Source organism: Haliotis rubra, unplaced genomic scaffold (genome assembly GCF_003918875.1).
Source record: "Haliotis rubra isolate DU_JTF1 unplaced genomic scaffold, ASM391887v1 Scf114, whole genome shotgun sequence".
In the NCBI taxonomy this organism is placed as follows: Eukaryota; Metazoa; Mollusca; class Gastropoda; order Lepetellida; family Haliotidae; genus Haliotis; species Haliotis rubra.
The window spans coordinates 555,441-577,621 of record NW_025765048.1 but is presented as its reverse complement, the minus strand read 5'-3'; the positions used below and the strand labels follow the sequence as shown (position 1 = coordinate 577,621).

The following is a 22,181-nucleotide window of genomic DNA, read 5'->3' as shown; positions in this document are numbered from 1 at the left end:
TAGCTGCTAGTTTGTTTTGATCAAGGAAGTATTAGTCACAAAGGGATGGACATCATGTGACCTGTAAACACATCAAGGTCACCACATTGATTGAGGAAATCCCACAAGGATGTTATTAAAATGGACTCATTCTTTGAAATAACTGCTTCAGAAAGATTATAAACTCTATTTGATTGGGGAAAAAATATTTTGCTTGTTTCCTGATTTGATGAATTTTCAATACCGTTGTCAGTCAGTGTTGAATTGGCAATCATGTTCACAACTATCGATAATTCGTTTTGGACTTTTCCCTATTACTGGTGAGAGTTCTGTAAATATTTGTATATAGTGGCATATGGTTATTGCATGTTTGTTTTTTTAGGGGCCATCGTTCAAACATTGTCAGCATGACATGTATTTTAACGACTTGTCATGTGTGGAAAATATAAGCAGGCCTCTTTCTTTTTTGTATTAGTTGGCAACAAAAGCATTTTTGAGTGCCTTCTAGATGTGATACATTTTTGACAACATAATGAATGACATGTTTCTGCTTCTGTGAAGAAGAGCAAGTTTTGTTGTTTTTTCTATATTAAACGATGAAGTTTATATGTAAATGTCAAATATGTATTTCTTGTTTGATATTCTTTCCTCTTCTGATGACAGAATATTTTGACTTTGGTGATTAATTTGATATCCATATTATAAAACAGTATTCAAATGAACTTTTTCTTTTTCAGCTTCGAAGATTCCAACAGCATGGAATCGGTCTCCCATCCGTTCCGGTCCATGGATGCAGTGTCCCCGGACGGAATGGGAGGCAACAAGAGCCGGAAAAATAAAGAAGATAAATACTGTGGTGTGTGCGGGGACAGGGCCCTTGGCTACAACTTTGACGCCATCTCCTGCGAGTCTTGTAAGGCCTTCTTCAGGAGAAATGCACCAAAGGGACTTGTAAGTAGCTTTGATATTCAGAAAAGGGACATAGCCTATGTAAGAACATTCCAACTTGAATGTAAAACCCAGGTAGTTTCATGTGCACATTTAGTTCAGGTGGACCCACATTCTAGTCATTCCAGCCCTATTGTACACGTGTCTACCTGTTATCCCTGTTGTACACGTGTCTACCTGTTATCCCTGTTGTACACGTGTCTACCTGCTATACACATGTCTACCTGTTATCCCTGCTGTACACGTGTCTACCTGTTATCCCCGCTGTACACATGTCTACCTGTTATCCCCGCTGTACACGTGTCTACCTGTTATCCCGGTTGTACACGTGTCTACCTGTTATCCCTGTTGTACATGTGTCTACCTGTTATCCCTGCTGTATACGTGTCTACCTGTTATCCCTGCTATACACGTGTCTACCTGTTATCCCTGCTATACAAGTGTCTACCTGTTATCCCTGTTGTACACATGTCTACCTGTTATCCCTGTTGTACACATGTCTACCTGTTATCCCTGCTATGCATGTGTCTACCTGTTATCCCCGCTGTACACGTGTCTACCTGTTATCCCGGTTGTACACATGTCTACCTGTTATCCCTGTTGTACACGTGTCTACCTGTTATCCCTGTTGTACACGTGTCTACCTGTTATCCCTGTTGTACACATGTCTACCTGTTATCCCTGTTGTACACTTGTCTACCTTTAATCCCTGTTGTACACATGTCTACCTGTTATCCCTGTTGTACACTTGTCTACCTTTAATCCCTGTTGTACACATGTCTACCTGTTATCCCTGCTGTGAGTGCTGATTGTGGTTTATACATAGTATTATTTTTTTCTTTGGCCCCCACTGGGAAGAGTGACTTGTTTGTGTGGCCTGTTTATGTCTCACTGGGCCCACTGCTGATAGTTGCCAAATTTCTCCACCACTAGCACCTCTCAGCAGATGCTGTAACACTTTACAAATCATTCACTCTGTATTCCTCAACTAATCTCGTAAATATCAAAATCGTTTTCAACATGCACCATTCGGTGTTCTTGTGACAACAGGTGCCCAGTGCTTGGTGTAAGAGCTGACGACTGGGTACCAGATGATAAGGTTCTGGACCCTGGTGGTGAGGCTGTGGGCCCTGGTGGTGAGGCATGGTGAGGCTGTGGGCCCTGGTGGTGAGGCTGTGGGCCCTGGTGGTGAGGCTGTGGGCCCTGGTGGTGAGGCATGGTGAGGCTGTGGGCCCTGGTGAGGCTGTGGGCCCGGTACCCGTTCATACCTGTACCCGTTCGTACCCACACCCATTAGCTAACACCTGATGTCATCCCTGATGTCGAAGTCCTTTCATGGTGTTTCCATCTCTGCTTTGCTTATAGAGAATGAGTGAGTGAGTTTGGTTTTACACTGCTTTTAGCAATATTCCAGCAATGTCTGGACACCAGAAATGGGCTTTACACATTGTACCCATGTGGGGAATCGAACCTGAGTCTTCATCGTGATGAGCAAATGCATTAACCACTAGGCTACCCCACCACCCGCTTTGCTGATACATCCGGTACCATGTGTTTTGGCCAATAATCAAGCCTGGTGATCTCTGGCACTGAGATATTGGCTAAAGAGTTGTGCCAACAGGTTTGTTGCAACAGTTGGGTGTGTTTGGAAAGAGTGAAGCATATGTGTCCCAATTGAAAAATCTCCAAGCCACTTTACACTGCTGCAAATTTCATTCAGATAGTAATTGGATGTAATTATTGCAAACCTTTTAAACAACATTTCCAGTTTCATTAAAACATAGCTAGTTCCAAGGCTTGCTGTGAAACAGCTGGGTACCAGTGCTCATAACATGTGCATTGTCTTGGCCAAGCATTGTGGAAGAATTGTTGTATCTGTGCATCAAGCAAACTCCCACTCAAAGAGATGAAAAGATATATGTACCTTATTGGACTTAATTGGTCCTGGAGATGTAATAATATAGCTAATTTAATTTTCATATGAAATTTTATGTTCCCTTTTACAATAGAAAGGATATGTATCATAATTGGACATTCAAACTTAAAATGAAAATATTAAACTTAAATAAGAATGTAACAGCCATGGCACTGAGTGTTTTCCTATAGGACATTGATATGGGGACACAATTAGAATTATGTGTAATAAAAGTGCTTTCATAAAAATATATATTTTGGAAATATGTTACCAGGTACTTGTAAAATGTGCAAGCATTATATTGTAAAACTGTAAATTGATAAAATCTCTGAAGGATTGGTTCCCTGTTGTTCCATTGAATAAAGATCACATGAGCTTCATCTATGGCCCCAGTATTTTTTACATGTAATCGCTAACACTTTTGTGGGCACTCAGACAAGCCTCTGGGAAATATGACACTCAAGGTTTGATAAGGGACCTGATATTGATTATTACTGAACAGATTTCATGATGGTTTGGTGTGGACTTGACTTACTCAGTCTATTCAATTCTAGTCCTGACGGGGCAAGATTTAGCGTGACGACATTATGCCTGATTTAATCGACAAATCCTTCATTACTACCTACTCCCTGGGCTGTAATAGGCAATCCTCTGTGCTGATCCGCATCGTACACCAATCAACAACAATCAGTTTATAGCCAATGTTTCACGTTGGAGTTTTTTCGCATTCAATCTTTATAACCCCTAACTGATAAAACGTTGGTAGATTTCATGGGGATTGGGATGATTAAGGGTGTTAGTGAAGGGGTTGACAAAACATTTCATTAAGCTGGGCTAAACGGACAATCCTACAGATCTGCGTGACAGCTTCAACTTCAGATTTCAACGTAACTTTACAGAAATCTTCTTTTCGTAGTAATTGGCTGGCAAATAATCGGATATGCTACAGTATTGAGTAATGCTTGGATAGGATTATACTTTGTGTGGGGTGTATTAGAGTTGGCAGGAACACGCATCACAAGCATAAAGTCTCGCATCTATGTGTGAAGTCATGCTGAAAGTCCAGGATTTAATCAAGTGATTGAGATAAATCAGACTTCGCAGAAAGAGATGATTAATTTGGGCAACTTCATAGGATGCTAAGTGCTACCTTCCAACAGCTTATTTACATTCTTCAATAATTTCCAGACCTTCAAACGCCTCACAATGGAGTGTTCTGATTCAGAATTTCCACTAGTCTTTCAAAACAGCTTAATTCTCTGAAGAAAATAACTCTAATGAACCGACAGACTGTACAAATTATCCTCACTAAGCAAACTTTTAATATAATGAACTGAGAAAAAGTTGGTGATGAGTGTGTTTTTCTAGTCCAACTTCATTAGCTAAACTGTATTTCATATCGGGGGATGGGACGAGAGGTGGGGTAGCCTAGAGGTTAAAGTGTTCGCTTGTCATCCTGTGATGGTAAGACCTAGGTTTTATTCCCCAAATTGGTGGCTTCACCATGATATCACTGGAATATTGCTAAAAGCAACGTAAAACCTAACTAACTCAAATAAACCAAGACGCTCATTGAAGAGGAAAGACACACTGTCACAAGCTGAGCTTTGTGTATAGAAATAGTACGAGTTAATGTGGTTGCAATGTCAATATGGGAAATATTCTATGAAAAGGCATAGAAAGTGGGAGTCAAGTCATTGATCATGCCCTTCAAGTATATGTCCTTGACCTTCCTATAAAAAAGATGTAATCACACGAACAAGGAAACTAGCCACAGGCAAGATCATTACTTAGTCACAGGCAGCAGTTCAATACCTGTACATCTCTGTTATTATATTCTGTTGCAGCTCGGGTCGTTGACGATCGCTTTGCCGATATCACAACAAAGTGCGGAAAATAGTCCCAATGTAATAACATAACAATAATAATAATAATAATAACAGTCCCAACTGTGATATACCCCCCAAAATAGTCACAATTCATATATGCCTGTTGAACAGTCCCACTGTGATATACTGCTAAAAATAGCCCCATTCGCGATTATGGTATATATATATATATATACATGTGAAACATAGTCCTGAGATACAACAGCTAAAAGTGCATGATAGAGGAAAAAAGTGTAATTTCTTCAATTGTATCTTGATTTTTTAAGATCTTCAAGCATTTTTCTATCCAGATTACTTTGTCCCATTGTAAAGGATTGCTCCGAGTGACAAGCGTTTATGTCACGTGATAGACGGACGGAGAAGGTATTGATGATGTTCCAGGTAGATTCTCAGCTTGAGGATAGGCTTCTGGCATTATTATCTGTATTGTGTTTCTAGGAGTTCAAATTGATGATCCGACAATGCACATGAAACATCGATATGTTCTGCGTTTTCATGTCATTGATTGTCTCAAAGAAAACTAGCTATTGAGTTTTCACAACCTCACACAAGCACTGTGATAGTTTCTATTCTCAGATGTCTTTTTTCCTCACTGCATTGTTATGGTTTGTGGTCAATGATATTGATGGTATTAACATACTATTGGCCTTTATCTGCCTTGTCCATTGATATAACAGAAGGAAGAGTGGAATACAGGAGGCTCAGGACCTAATGTATGCAAGATTCAGACACGTACTGCACTTCTAGAAAATCATTATACAGTTAGGTTTTATATTTTATTGTTTTTTAAGACCAATCCATGAAAAAATAGAAATCAGAAAATACAGTAAATTGGCTCAATTTAAGACGGCGTGGTTGGAAATATGTTATACAATTAGGTGAATTGATAAGATTCTTTCAACATTTTCAAAGGAAATTGATGAATAATATCTAGAAAAATCTGTATTCTAACTCTGAAAAAAAAATGCAATCATTTGTATGACTGGGTGTTTTATTAATGAATTACCAGCAGATATTGGAAAAAATGTGTGTTTAGCTGATTGCTATTTACGAGACAAAAATACACATTGGAATCTTAATCCCTGCATATGAAACAATGCTTTGCAGAAATACAGATTACATGGATATTACATCTCCAGTGATGTGCTATCACAAATTTCACATTTACATTGGCCAAGCCTCTTATCATTGAATTTGAGCCACTAGTTATTTCATTAAAACAACGAACACAAAAAACAAGGTTGTAACTTTGGGAACACCAAAATGAGTTGTCATAAATCTGTTTCCATCACTGGCATAATACTGGGATCTTCAAAAACTGTGTATGTAGTAATTTGGGCAGGTTATAAATGGAACATATATTTCATTTTCATGTGATTCACTAATTCATGAAACATCATTCATATATTTTATGTCATTTCCTGTAATTTGATTGACAAAGATGATTGAAATATTCCATCTGTGTCATGGTTTTACACTGATTCCTACAGAGGTGAAGTTTCTCTGATTGATGGCGGACTGTAACGTAGAGAGTGAGTCTATAAATGTAGATTAAAATCAAGAAAAACAATAACCCCCCCAAAAAACACCCTAAAAAATAACAACTAAAAACAAGCACTAATGACTGCTTTATTGTTTAAAATAGTTCATCAAGTTCAGAATATTGGGCGGACCATTATTTGTGGATTTCTGGTATGAACATTAACAAGTAATGACCAACGCTGTCTTATCAGATATGCTGGATGCCTCGTTAGATTGTAAATTGGATGACTTTCAGTCAAAATTACCCATGTCAGCCATGGTCGACCTGTTTTGGAAGGCAGCTACCCCCCATGCTCTTTAATCTCACATGGTTTCTTCAGCCTGAAATGCTTAATTAACCACCATGATACCTTTGACCCTGATAACCTTTAAGGTCACTCCGCTGCACTCAAGCCGGAGTCATGTGACACATAGTATACAGGTTGCTGACTGATCAGCAACATTCTTACCAAATTTTCTGGTTTTCAGTCTGTCTGTTTTTGCCAAACCGTGATTTGGCCAGTGTGGTAGAACAATGCTTTGTTTTGTTCTACAGGTCTGATTGTCTGAGCTTGTGGAGACAGAAGGCCTCTCTCTAACATGGAGTGACATTGAGCTCTGTATTGATCATGCAAGACTAAGTGAATATTTACCCCCTTGGGTCACCAAATAAGAACAAGGTCAGGGAAATACATTAGAGACTTCAGATCGGGTCATGTTCGTTGGTTTTGGCAGCTCTACGACAAACTGAATATTTGCCTGCTATGGCAAACATCTTTCCTGTGGCAAGGACCCTAAACTCGGGGAGTCCCATCTGCAGACGATGAATAAATCGGGAGACGAAATCACTGCCTCCTTCAGCATATTGACTCAGTACTAAAGGTGTTCACCTCAAGCTTGCCCCTAACCTGGAGAACATGAGGAAAATTTATTCACAAGCCGTTAAGATCGCGCAAAATGCCTAATGCATTACAGAGGCCTGAGAAGACCTTTCACTTAACACCTAACGATGTGAAAATGTCTACCTCACATGATGTTGTGGTTATTCAAAGAATTTACTTCATATGTTTCCAGAATTTTCTTCATGAAGATAACTGTACCTCCTTTATAGTTAATGTAACATAGACTGTTTTTGTGAGAAAACCATAGATGACTGATCTGTATCATGGAGGATTGACTCAGAGTATGGTCAGACTCTATTTATGATGACCTCCTTCAACATTGTTAACTCATTCTTGTTTTTTTTCAATAAAATTATGATTTATTGACTAAATTCATTTTCATTCAATAAACCATATTGAAATTTGAAGTTATTTTCGAATGTTAAAAGTCCTATCTTTTGGACTGAAAAAAGTCCTATCTTGGGTCATCTGTCGCCAGGAAAATAGTATTGTCTAAGCGAGTAACGTTGAAACCTAAGCGGTATACGTGTCAGAAATTACCGCCAACGGCTTGAAGGGACCTCCTCCATTTTGGAATATGGCTGCCAGCAAGAGCCACCTGGGACTTTTCCGTCTTTATATGAGCCTGAGGAAAACTTGGGAGCAACTTGCGTCATGCCCTGTATATCATGTTGATAAAAGAGTGTTCGAAGATCTCAGCAAGGTCTAATAGCTAACATTGACAACATAGACATCTTTAGTTGTTAGGTCTTTAAAACTATTGACAACCTGAAATGGATTTTCATAATGTTTCTATGTGGAAATGAAAAAGACTTTAATGACAATAGTTTTCATTTGGTGGTTATGTTTTGCAGTTTTAAAGGGAATTTTCTGATCACAATAAAATATGAGTTTATGTATTCACCTACGGAAAGTAGAGTAGGTTTAAATATTGATATTTTGTAAAAATGTCTTGAATATATTATCCATGTCTCAATAATCAAATATTTGTGTGGGAGTAGTTGTGTGGAATACAGTTAAATCCATCTACTGTAGATATGGTTTATATGCTAACTTTTTATAATGATATTAGACATATGATGTATTTATATGATATGAGAATCAGTGTTGTGTAGGAAAAAAGCTAACAATTATCCCAATCAAACATTGAGTGGTATATATGTTAATGTCCTTGAATGCCATGCTACAACTGATCGGTATTGTCAGCCCTCTAGGGCAGAGCACCTGCAAATGTTGACCCCTCTGATACCACATCAGAGGTCAGGTGTTCACTGTGGATGATTGATGTGGAATATTTAATACAAAATTGTGTATGGGAAAAAACCCTGCTGTGATATATTTTGTCTTTGTAATCATCTAAACATGATATGGACAAAATAAATATTTGTGCTATGATATTTTTATGATGTCATCTCTATGACATGCAACATTGCCACAGTGGATGTAGGAAGTGCGTCGGTGAATGAACATTGCTTTATGCTGCTTCAGCAATTTTTGCAGCTTTTATCATCATGATAAAGTCACTTGTAGAGGTACTTACCATGGAACCTACTGAAAGGTCACCTTCAAAAGGAAAAAGAAATTACTTTTTATTTCCAAGCCCCTTAATGTGTGCTCCATGTTTGTAATCAGCTTATTCATGGCCATGGCTGCGCTAAAATGAATTCAGATGTAAAAGTAATTGGTGATAGTTTGATTGAAAGTGTGCATAAATTGCATACAAATAAAGAAAACTACTTTAGTGCATGGAGTCGTCAATGTCCATGTTTTCAATGTTGAAATAATCACTGAGTGTTGAATTTACCAAACATAATAGCTCTTGTTCCATCGTGTGTACCGACGTTCCACACAACTAGCAGTGAGGTCAGACAGTTTGTTAGAAAATGATTGTCGTGCTTAAGGTTACGCATTTAGATTCCACTGCATGATCGGCAGAGTTCGAACTACATCAGAAGCATATTTGAAAATAATTGCAAGATGTTCGGACTCATTACAGAGGTAATTGGAAAAATTACAAGAAATTAGGGACAAAATATGGACCCTTTCCTGTCCAAACCCCGTCATTAAAATAATCAATCTTAATATGAAGTTTTCCGCTCAATATTGTTCTGTGTCCGACATGCTATTGTTAGTTGATGGGAAAGTAGTGTGTAATCCCCTATCAAGGTATGCCATCAAATCCTTCATCGATTTAATAAATACTGCCATTCTCTATATAGAAATCAATTTGAAAATGTCCTGTACATTCGTCTTTAATAGGGATTCTCCAAGTTCTCCATGTTTAGTAATGAGTCGCCATGGCAATGGCAAATTTAGTCAAATATATGGATTAAAGTTTTTGCCAAAAAATTGTAAATGTTGGTTTAGATAAATTGAATACGAATGGGTCGCATGCAGGTCCTGTTAAGTAGGGCTTTTAGTGTGATTATTTTCTTGTCAGTGTATGGGATGCTTAAACCTCGAGCATTCTCCGTCTTGTAGCTTGGAGTGGCGTTTATGATGAGCTGCATTGAGTAAACAGATGCGTGTTTCCAAGGGTAATTAGCCATCAGATTACACACCAACATAATCACTGAAATATAAACAAAGACGAAATCATTTAATGATGCTCACAATCTATTATTTGCTATACATTTGGACAAAGTTGTCGATATTTACAGAAAACATCAAATATCAAGCTAGAATGTATGACAAGAAGAGGGTACTTGTAGGAATTTTTAAGGACAGTTTTAGTTTTTGATGTGTTATGAAATCCTTTGTAGTAAATCTTCTTTGAAATGTTCTTATATTATTGCTTGTCAAAAAACAATGGTCATGGAATATCGTTGGAATTGATTTTTGTGAGACTGCTTCAGAACCGATCAGGATCTCTGTGAAAGGAATAACTGCTCAATATCATTGTTTTCAAAATAATCAGCCCTCCTGCTGGGTCACAGGTGTTCAGTGGTCAAAGATGCTGCATGTTGCTGTGAGGAGTTGTGTCCCTTAGTAGTTAAGATTTGCTCTGATTGTAATGCCCAGAGTCCTTCTATTACCCAGTGTAAATACCATGGCCTTCCTCCCTCGCAGCTTGATACACCCAGTGTTGAGGACTGCTCTCTTATGAAAGTCAAGGCCAGGGGCTGTTCATATTTGTATCTGTCACATAGGTGAAAGTAGAAACAGTCCGAACCAATTGGAGGCTATAAATTCAGGAGGCAATATTCACCGAGCAGTATTAGATTCCTTTCACTGACTCCTTACTTAAAGTATGGTATTAAAAAGAGCTCTTTTGTAGGATATAAATACTGGCTTTTTGTATGGTATAAATATTAGCCTTTTCGTAAGGTATAAATACTGGCTTTTTGTATGGTATAAATATTACCCTTTGTTTGTAAGGTATAAACACTGGCTGCTTACAAGGTGTTCAACACCTTACCTTGATGGCCCAGATACCATTGTGTGTGCGCACAGGTGCAAGAATGATCAATAAGGCAAGCGAGTGAAGGAAACGTGATACCAAACTTGTGTAAATTAGTAATGCAGAATTGTGAAATTCTCACATGTTTGATGATTACTTAGTCCCCCCTGTCCATTGATTAAGACTCATCTACATCAGATCTACCCACCATGCAGCACTAAAGGTAGACGCTGGTAGCTGGAAGCAAAGATCTGTTGTGAAGGTTAACTGTTAAGAAAGTCACGTTTACTTTCCACAATCTGGATGTGTTTTGATGGACACCTGCTTTAGCAGTTGTCAGTCAGGGCATGTCTGTCAGATCATGAAAGATGGAGCTTATTTGGGTTGAGATGTGGTAAAATATTCATAGGAAACTCCCCTTAGTAACATCTGTTTATTATACAGAATTAGAGTGATGAATATTTGACTAGACCTGTTAAACTGCTAGGGCTATTAACTAGTTAATTTAAGTCTTGGGCCTGCCTTCATAACTTTCAGTGCACTGATGCAAGACTGGGCAACAAGCACTTTGCTGTGGCATGGTTGATTTGAGGAAGAAAAGCTTTCTTCCCTTGGGTTGATACTGATGCTTATCACAGCATGGTTGCCAGGAGGAGGTTTTGTACACTGCACAAAACCTGCGATGTCAAGGACACCACTGTGAAAATACATTTATTATCATGAACTAATGTGAGGATGATAGCTTGTCTGAATATTGTATGTAAAAGTCAAAATATTAACTGTGTTGAAAGAGAAAAGGTAAACTGGATGTATTGGATAACTGCAAACTGAAATACGTATTTGTAGAGTGGAAATAAAGGTTAGAAGATGCAGTTAGGCGAAGCTGTCTGAAGAAGCATGTGGTTGCTTTGTTCACATCTCATGATTAACCCTTGCTCTGCTAGGTAGTGGCCTATTTCTGACATGAATACCACTGTGTTGTTGGTGTAAATATTAAACATTATTGCCCGAGAATAATCAGTGTTGATTATCTGCTGGAATGAATTCCATTGGTTGTAAAAGGCAAAGTAGTGGTGATAACTGTATGAATAAACGTTGAATATCCCTGAAGCCCCCCAGTGTATCCCCTTTTCTTCACTGTTCAATGGAGTCAGCAATGGCTGACAGTGTTGTCACTGTACACAACCATGTGCCTTGTCCATGCATGGTTTAATTCATTGTGGGGTCAAATCCCAGACTCATCTTGATTGTGATCCTTGGTTTTCAGCCAATACCTGTGCTTGTAGATTTCACTGTTGTAGTAAACATCTACATCTTACGTCACAGTATAGCTTCTAAGCTGAGATATGACTGACATACTCTTCAAAACAACATTAAACACAATTGACTTAATGATGGATGCACTCGTTCACTCATTAACACGTTAGGAAATTTCTAACATTTTAATGTTTTACTTTACAGGAATACTTCAAATGCCCATACGAAGAAAAATGTAAGATGGACGTGTCAAATCGCAGATTCTGTAAAAGATGTCGTTTACGAAAATGTTTTGAAATTGGCATGAGGAAGGAATACATCTTGACAGAGGAAGAAAAGATGAGAAAAAGGGCCAGAATTGAAGAAAACAGGTATTCACGGTAAAATCTTTAACAGCTTGGAAAACAAGTCTATTCTTTTGTTTGTGTTTGGTTGTGGTTGTTTTCTGTATATTGATTTAAGAACGTTTTTCTGCTTTTTTATCCCCCGCCGTGCGTTTAGCGTGAAGCAGCGGATATAGTATTAGGCTCCGTCCGTCCGTCCGTCCGTCCGTACGAATTGGAATATCTTAAGAACCGTTGACTGGATTCTTTTCATATTTGGTACCTAGGTTCATCACAGTAAAAGAAAGGTCCCAGTCAGGTTTGGTGACCTTGACCTTCATTTCAAGGTCACAAGGGGACTTTAACGTATTACCCTTGTCAGCAGGATATCCCAAGAACCGTTAACTGGATTTTCTTCATATTCAACACCAAGCTTATTTAGGGAAAGCGCAGAGTGCAGTCGATTTTGGTGACCTTCACTTAATTTTCAAGGTCATGGTGACACTTTGAAGATTTCAGCATGTTAGACTGCATGTTAAGATTGTCAGCGAGATATCTCATGAACAGTTCACTGGATTTTCTTCATAGACTTTCAAGACTTCCCTTGAATGTTTTTCAATAAGCAATTTCTCTATTACTATTTTTGCAAATTTGATACACTAAGGCATTCATGTCAAGGTCAAAGTAAGTCTTGAAAATATTTGTGCGTTTGAACAACTACAGATCAAGATATCAAGGTTGACTGGTCATGTTTTTGTTGACATTTAACTTCATCTTAAATTATGACCTTGACTTTCATTACTTTTTAAGTTTGATTTGATAATTTGTGGCGGGGATTATGTCACCTTAGTGACAATGCTTGTTATCACAATTTATAATTTCTTTAGAGATCAATACTGTAAGATTTGTATGTTGAACACTATGGGTTCAGAAATTGTTGTTTTTGCAAATCATGAGTCACATATTTGTATTTAAAAAATGTTGTATGAAATGTTCCCTGTTTCATCATAAATGCTTATTAATGAGAATGCTATATATATTTCAGGGATAATTCTGGGATGGGCCATGGTCAATTTGGCAAAAAAATGTAAGACTTACACTGAATCTGATTCTATTTTGCATGGGTCCCCCCCTCTTTGTGCAGTTCAAAATACAACATTTGTTCAAACAGGGGAAATTTCTTGACTAGCATCTCAGCAGTTTTTGGGTAATGGCTGTATTTCTCAATTGCCCACAATTTGGGTCAATTTTCACAGTCTTACACTGACGGTTTGCCAATGGCTAATGTGTATAATCAGCTGTTCTTAAATGTGACTCTGATTCAAGCAATATTTTGAACCCAAGTGTTGCATACTGCATGTTGCTAAGAATTACTAGTCAGAAGATCCTGAGATATCACACTATATTTCTGGAAAGGAAATAATTTTTCAGATGCAATGAGTAAATATTTAGTAAATATTTTACGGTTCAGTTGATATCTAGTTCATGCGATCATGGTTAGGTCATCCTGTATTCATCCAGTGATATCTGTCTTATTCATCCAGTAGTGTCCGTTATTCATCCAAGATGGCAGCAAAACCATCAATTGTCAGGATTTCTCCTTATGTAGACATTTGACTTGATTGCCTCTTCATTGCTTTTCGTTTATATATTTGACAGAAAGTCACGTGAAGTGGAACGCACAAAGACACAGTCAGGTGACGTGTCTTCATCCCAGCATCGGCTACGTCCCTTGGAAGCGGAAGAGATGGTCCACATCAATGAATTGGTTGGCGCCTACCGGCAGTCTCTGGAAATATGCGTGGAGTCAGAAATTTCACGTGATAAACCGTCCATGACTGATCTGGTCAACATCGCTGAAGTGAGCGTCCGTCGTGTCATCGACATGGCAAAGAAGATCAAGTCCTTCAAGGCACTGTCTCAACCAGATCAGATCAGTTTACTAAAGGGAGGCAGTATAGAGTTGTTGATCATAAGATCTGTCATCACATTTGACAAAGACAAGGGTCATTTCCTGGATCCCTTTGATAAGGACAAATACGCTATGACCACTGAGCAGCTCAAAATGGGTGAGGGTGGCGGCCTTTTCGATGAACATATGAAATTTGTGAAATCTTTAGCCATGGATTTACATGCAGATGAGACTATTCTCATTCTTCTATTGGTCATCGCTCTCTTCTCACCCGACCGGCCAAACATTAGTGATAAGAATTATGTCGCCCAGGAACAGGATAAGTATGCACTATTGCTACAGCGCTATCTTGAGTCAAAGTTCTCTTGCCATGTTGTTCGCTGCCTCTACCCCAAACTGCTCATGAAGCTGACAGACATTCGTAATTTGAATGAAGAACATTCACAGGTGCTTCTGAAGGTAAACCCAGAAGGCATTCAGCCTCTGATGAAGGAAGTGCTGGATCTAAACCTCACCAAGGACGGCCAGAAGGTGGTTGTTCCCGTTCCTCAGATCTAGACAAGACTTCCAGAATGAGAATAATGAACCTGTTGTTTCTCAGCTCCTCACAGAGCTTATTGGCTGCTTAAAATGGACAATTTGGCAAGACCATGGTGGTACGAAGGTCTGCCAGATGTCAGCCAGCTTGGAATGAAGTCAGACCTGATTTCAGACTGGTCCATTTCAGCAGGGAGAGTATGAAGGCTTTCTGAGCCCTTGTTAAGGACATAATTACCTTCTTGAAAGAAAGGGACATTGACCTTACTCAAAGTCGTAAGTCCTTGAGACTAAGAAGCTGCCTGAGTTTTTGCCAGTTTTGAATGGAGTATTTGTCTGTGGTACCATGTGTACATATCATTCTGTGTACAAGGCACACTAAACAACAGTACGGCAATAGTCATGTGTATTAGCCATACTATCTGTACAGACATTGAACATAATTGTTTTTGCTTTTTTTTCCATATTATTATAATCACCAATGTACTCAAATTGTACAGAGAAACTTAAGTAGTAATGGCCGAAACTGCCTACCATCCCCGGTAGGCACAAGGGCAAGGAAAGGCTGGAATCAGCTGTCAAGACAGATAACATGGCCTGGGAGAACAGGCTTCACAGATGGTGAGGAGAAAGACATGGTCTGTATGAAAAGATATGGAAGAATTGTGCATGGTTAGTTTGATGTAGCATTCAGACTTGCTCAACAGAACAGATATACCTTCCAATAGTGCTATTAGGGACGAAATTGTAGACTGAAACTGTTAAGTGCTTTTAAGAAATCTTTCAAACGGTTTGGAACAGTTTTGGTGCTCTCTCAACCCATATCACTCACTTCATGCGATGTCCAACACCAGCACAATTTTGGCCCATGCAGAATCTTCCTGGTATCTGCTGCTGATCTTTACAAGATGAACGGATTTGCAAGTGTTGATCTCAGTGCTGACATCAGGAGCTCCAGATCGGGAACTAACGACTGGCTGGCCATGCAAGGACAGGTGCGATGAAATGTGAAAGAAGTGCTGAGCAGTATCCAGAGAATCAGATAAAGAATGAAACGATGGTAAGGAACTGGATTTGACAACTGTGGATATGAAATGTATGCAGGACTGATTTGCATTAACAAAGCATAAGACCATCTTAAATATGCTTTGCCTGCAGCCTACAGCCTACCATTACGCAAAGTGACTGTTGTGTTTTAACAGAGACATCGACATCAGTCTCGGTTTAGAAAGATGCTGAGACTTCCTGGCTGATGTCATTGTTGTTCAAGGTCAAGGTCACTATGCTGCATACCAATGCTGTCTCAAACAGACAGTGTTTAGTACCAAAAACATGTGACAATCTGTCTACAGAAGGGCAAATATATGAAATGGTTCTAGTTCAAGAAATGAGCAACCATTTAGATGACTTTTCAGGACTGGTGCTTGTGTTTAAGCTGTTGAGAGAACTTCAGCCAGCAGAGTTTTGACTTGCAAATGAAAGAAACAATTCCAGCCAATCAGCAAACAGCAGAGTGTTGAGTACCTCTTCCAAACGTCCCAAGTTGTCTCAATCTTGCCACCCTCGGCACCACTGCAGCTGCTGGTTCCCTTGGCAACGTAGAACATGTGACTTGTTACCGTGGCAACAAAGATCATGTGACTGTTAAGTGTAATGCTCTTCTGTGTGGTGTGGCCATGACCGGTGAAACATGTTTTCAAACATCACAGCTAGCAAGACTAGCTCAAGTATTCTCTTACTTTCACTCTGTTGCATGCTATAGTTAATTGCTATAACTTGAAATATTATTCATTTTCCCCGTTAATGAATACTAAACTAAGAAAAGCGATTGCTTTCATGAAATAGTATAGTCTTTGAGTGAGAATACCTGTTTTAATGGTTACGATTTAGATTTATACTAAATTGTGAAACGTATAGATTATTTTAGCCTGTGTCTCAGTAGATTATGAGATTCCAGGAACAATGTTGATTCATCCTTAAACAATCATCAAACATCATAGTGTACAATTCACCAATATTGATACGTTTGTGTTTTGAGGTAGAAATTATGTTATTGAATTTATTGATTCTGAAACAGAAAATACATGATTTTGCCAAACAGTTATTTTGTTTCCTCTAAATGGCATTTATACTTTGTTAATATGTTCACATGACAAGGAAGGGTTAAAAGGATAAATGCTGTGAAAGGGGTTTCCCAGAGAAGAACCCCCCTTGCTTTGCTGTATCTTTTCCTTAAAATATATTTCTCCACAAATATTTTGGGGGGTTTAAATTTAAATAATGGTGTTTGAAAGGTTAGACTATTGCACCACAGAAATATGAAATATTTTATGAATGAATATAAATTTTACTTTCAGAAATACACCATTAGAACTTAAATATTTTTAAATATATTTGAGTTTACTTTTATAATTTTTAAAAATAAGATATTTGTCAATATTTGTGGACAGATATATGTGTTAGCTTTGCTGTACAAATGAGCTTTAATTTCTAGTAGGGTTTTCCCTGCACTTGAGGCCTAAGTGCTACTGTTATTCTATGTTAGGCCATTTGTTCTAATGGGACATTCATCTGTGTATTAACATTTTCATGATATTGTTCTGTGTTATTGATTCATCTTAAAGATTGATTGATGGTCAATCAGTATATGATATTGCCGACAGAGCTGCATTCTTGGGTAGGAATAATCAATGGTGTATGGGAGACTGAAGGAATATGCCAGAGTGAAGGAATAATACTGATATTTATTCTAACCTTTTGTCTCAGGAAAATGTATTAATAGGGTGAAAGGTAAAAGTCCATGAAACATTTCAAGGGATACATTTACAAAGTAAGCCCCACTCTTAATTTGTGTTTTCATATTGCACTGTTATTGAACCATTTGCTTAAATAATAAATTGACTGACGGTCTTGACAGGAAAAGTAAACAGGATGATTGGATGTTTTTCTTAATGTTTCATGTAAGTAAATAAATTAGAGACTGTTCAAAGGAAGAGTTTGCATGATACAAAAATATTAACCTTTTTAGAGATGGATGAGGATGAATTATTGAGCAGTTGACTTTGAAGAAAGCAAGTAAAGTAATGTATTTGTGTGGTTAGGTGCTAGTTAGAAGCAAAATAAAGCTGTTGTGGCATTGCATGTCTGTCGATTCATATAAAATGTATTTTTGAATTTAGGAAGTCTGTTTGAGAATATGTGATAAGTAAAGATGGATAAAAACATATTTTGATTAAGTACATTATGACAAGTTATTTATGACATTTCAATTAATGATTTAGCTTGCCTAGACATGGAGGTCCCCCATTTGTGCACAGGTCCATGTATTAGCATGTAAAACAATAGTGTAGTATCTCATCGAGTTCAGCTTCAGTAAAAGTTTGATTTGTTAGTCTTGACTGAAGAAATGGATCTTGGAACAATAATCTCGTCTTTAAAGAACGTAATCTATTTATAAACACAAAATTGGGCCCTTTAACTTATGAAGTGTATCATGGTGGTTAAGTAGGGAGTATTTAGATTTTATTATGGAATTGTAAGCAATTGAGGTAGGCATTTTGAAATTATATGAAAATAAATACAAATTTGTTGGTTTCCATGAGACGTTAGAAATATTTTTAGAAGCAAATATGTCTCTTTGACTATCCAGAGATGTCGTGGAAATAAAACAAACGTTCTGTTTTGAATCAGGTAAGACATTGTGATAGAGTGAATGATGTGACCTTTGATCTTAGGTATGTCATGTGATATGTTTGGTTGGGTATGTGCTAAATACCTCATATCTTACATATAGTGTGATGGCTCACAGCAGACCAGTGTGGTTAGTATTAAGGTTGCTGAGTGTATGTTAATCAATTGATGTTTACATAATTTATGCTTTGGTAAATGCATTCAATATCTCCATACATCGTCACACTGCTTCTGTTTCGTGTAAAGTAGATATGAAGTTACTGAAACACAAAGCAAACATGAGTATTATAATCCGTCTTAAGAATTTTTGTCATGCTAGACAAAATTCTATGTCTCTGGCAGCAGGTAGGAAACAATTCTCTCTGCACCATCAATTCTGGAGGATATCATGTAGAGTTTTTATCGCTTTTGTATTCATTTTTTTCATGAAAAATTACTTCATAAATTTATTCAAAAATGTTATTTACATATATCTTTTAGACATGCAGTTCAGTTTTAGTTAAGAAAGAACATTTTATTGCTTACTTTTTATCTATACTCTTGAGAAATTTCTATGATGTCTGTGCCATATTTGTGTGTTCGTCTGTAGTTGTTTAATTGTCTATGCAAGCTTTTCTGTCATAGTAGGAATTCCCTTGTTGTATATAAACTGTTAAAAACCTATTCCGTTCATATTAGAAGTATCTTATGTGAGATTTTTATCACAAAGGAACTATGCATATCTGTCTATGAATTATCCTGGCTGATAAGGGAGAACAATAGCAATAATAATTGTTCACAACAGCTCTGTATATTGTTATCGCTTATCTCAATAAATGCTTAAGGGATCGTCTCAAAACTTCTCCTTTTCTTAAAAGTTGCTTATGTCAAATGGTCCTTCTTAACCCCATTGTAAACAGATCAACTAAGAGATTATATCTGTCACATGTCCCTTTAAGATGTAGTAGTATCTTTTCTTGATTTGGAAACAAGCTGAAATTGTTTGAGACATCCCAAAACTATAATTCTTCTGTTGGAGATGTGTTTATTTTCAAGTTCAAGTCTGTGTCATGATCATTACATTCACTGTTTTTTCTCTCAGTTGTTGGATTACTTGTTATAAATGGCATATACCTAGACCTTGAATCTTTATGTGAATGCACAAAACAGTGTCATGTTATAGACTAGATAGTTGATAACATTGTAAGGGTATACAGACATTTTGAGAAGGCAGCATTTAGAATTAAAAGAGAGGGACTAACAACACCTCCCTGCTATATCCCTGTATTTCAAAACTAGACCTTGAAGTATGGACTAGACCTGAATTTATTATTGTCTTTGAAACTGTTGCAGTTTAGTCAATGATGCCTGTATGATAGTTTGTTTTCATTGTCCTATTGTTTTCACTTTGCCTTCACATAAGATGTTACTCTCGTGTAAATTGGTTGACTTGGTGCAGATATTAAAGTGGACATTGTATTGAACCATGTCAGATTGGTTCATAATTACTGATATGACTTGTCAGAAGTTGAAAGTATGGTGAAAGATTCCTCACAGCCTCTTCCTGTATGTAAAGAGAATTTTGATTGGATGAAATCAAATTAGTGTGACGAGGAATGTCATGATTATAAATACATACATACAAGGTTTTGGAGGAAAATAAACAGACTATTCCTACCCAAATTGTTATCTGTTGTTCATTCACTAATCATGTGAGTCAGGCCATATCATACCTCTACATGACTGAACAAGTTGGCCATTTGTATCAACAGTGTTGCTGTTATGTCATGGCCTGACGGATTTATCTGGGGAGCATGTGATGGATATTTGTCAGATCAATTTCGGTGCTGATACTCCAATCAGCAATCAGCAGTTCCTGATGGTTGCAGGGAGGTAACTCTGCACTCTGAAGAAGTGACAAAACTTAGTCATTCAGGATACACTAGGCTACTGGATTTTAAGTAAGGTTGTCCTGATCATACCTTTACACAGATGTTATGCATTTTAACTTGAACTGACGGTGGCCCTCATAACGAAAAGGGCCCAGGTTCGATTCCCCATAATGATGGGTTATTGCCTAAAGCAGTGTGAATCTTTCCCACTCACTCCACATGATATTGATGAAAGGTTACAAAGAACAGTACAACAGCATGTACTCATTGACTAGAAAATAGGGAATGCTGGGTTTGAATCCCTTCTGTTGAAAGACACACATGCACTCAGAGGTACAGATAAGCTGCGTATCTGCGTAAATTACGCAAATATTTATGTGAAAACGCAATTCCTATTAAGTCTATTGCCAACAGGTACGCTTAAATTTTTGTAAATACTCCATAAATGTGATCTGACAGGCGTACACACAAAAGTGTCAAACCTTAGCTTGTGTACAGGTGGATAGATAAATAACTGCAGTATATTGGGGGTTCTATTTCAGGACATAAACTTGGCAACTTGCAGTCTTTCTTATCGTTTCTCATATTACAGATCAAATTTAAATAACAAACACTAACATTTAAGCTTTAATATATTTTTAGAATTAATGGAGTATGGCAAAATACCCAAATGAGTTTCAGTGAGGTGAGTACAATATGTTGGTTACTCTAAGGAAAATTAGGATACCCAATTGAGATGAACAAAAGCCAGTACATAACTCAATGGTCAAAACAGTTATCTGTACCTCTGTGCACTCCAGTTACATGAACAGTCACCAATACTTTGATATCAAGTTTTCCTAATTTGGACATTTGACATTGTTAATAAGGCGAGGCTGTATCAAGACGGTTTTTGCATTATGTCATCAATATTCTTTGTCTTTGTTACCCTGTATCACCTAATGGCATCACCTTGGTTCTGATGAACTCTTGTGGTCTACTGGGTAGTTTCTGGCTCAAATGCACTGTGTGGTCTACAGGTGACTCCTTGGCTCCGAGGGCGGTGGGGTAGCCTAGTGGTTAAAGCGTTCGCTCGTCACGTGGAAGACCCGGGTTCGATTCCCCACATGGGTACAATGTGTGAAGCATTCTGTGTCCCCCGCCGTGATATTGCTGGAATATTGCTAAAAGCGGTGTTAAACCATACTCACTCGCTCCTTGGGTCCGATGCATTGTGCTGTCTCCTGGGTACTTCCTGATTCTGATGTACTGCGTTGAGTTGTTTGTTTGTTGTTTAACGCTGCATTCGGCAATATTCCAGCTATATGTCTGTAAATAATCGACTCTGGACCAGACAATCCAGTGATCAACAGCATGAGGATAGATCAAGGCAATTAGGATACGATGAGGTGTTAACCAAGTCAACGACCCTTACGATCACGTTAGTAGCGTCTTACCAAACGCATTGACAGTGCCGACGTAGTGTTGGCTAACCGCTGTAGGATGCCATATGTGGCAATGACACATGTGGTTTACCCAATATGGCAGGGACACATATGTGATCTACCCTATGTGGCAATGACATAGATGTGATCTACCCAATATGGGAGGGACACATATGTGATCTACCCTATGTGGCAGGATGGTGGGGTAGCCTAGTGGTTAAAGCGTTCGCTCGTGCACCAAAGACTCGGGTTTCAATTCCCCACATGGGTACAATGTGTGAAGCCCATTTCTGGTGTCCCCCGTCGCGATATTGCTGGAATATTGCTAAAAGCGGCATAAAACCATACTCACGCTCACCCAATGTGGCAAGGTTAAAGATACCTACGGAAACCCAGTAACAGATCTGAGCTGCCAAGTGATTAATTGTTCGAGTAACCAGTGCCTACTTGACCAGTAGAAGTTGTCCAAGTAAAAATTACTTCAGGTTGTCCCTGCCACTGTTGGCCATTTTTCAGGCTTTATGTAGGATATTAACGATACGGCTCCAAAATGAATTTATTTAATAGCCTATCATACCCCTGTGAACGAATGCATGGCTTCCGTTTTGCTACT

The 22,181-nt window shown here is 38.1% G+C and overlaps 1 protein-coding gene across 13 annotated transcripts in view; it reads left to right on the top strand.

Annotated features, from left to right (window-relative positions):
• Positions 1–19,935, top strand: part of LOC124252825 (nuclear hormone receptor HR96-like) — a 316,210-nt gene extending 296,275 nt beyond the window's left edge. For 8 of the 13 annotated variants that reach the window (XM_046686516.1, XM_046686522.1, XM_046686530.1 and 5 more), the window contains 4 exons: positions 717–930; positions 12,016–12,191; positions 13,180–13,221; positions 13,794–19,935. In XM_046686516.1, coding sequence (XP_046542472.1) covers positions 717–930; positions 12,016–12,191; positions 13,180–13,221; positions 13,794–14,604 — 1,243 coding nt within the window. In that variant the 3' untranslated portion in view covers positions 14,605–19,935. The remainder of the gene's footprint in view (positions 1–716; positions 931–12,015; positions 12,192–13,179; positions 13,222–13,793) is intronic. The other 5 variants (XM_046686544.1, XM_046686589.1, XM_046686537.1 and 2 more) reach the window with 3 other exon arrangements.
• Positions 19,936–22,181: the final 2,246 nt, after the last annotated feature.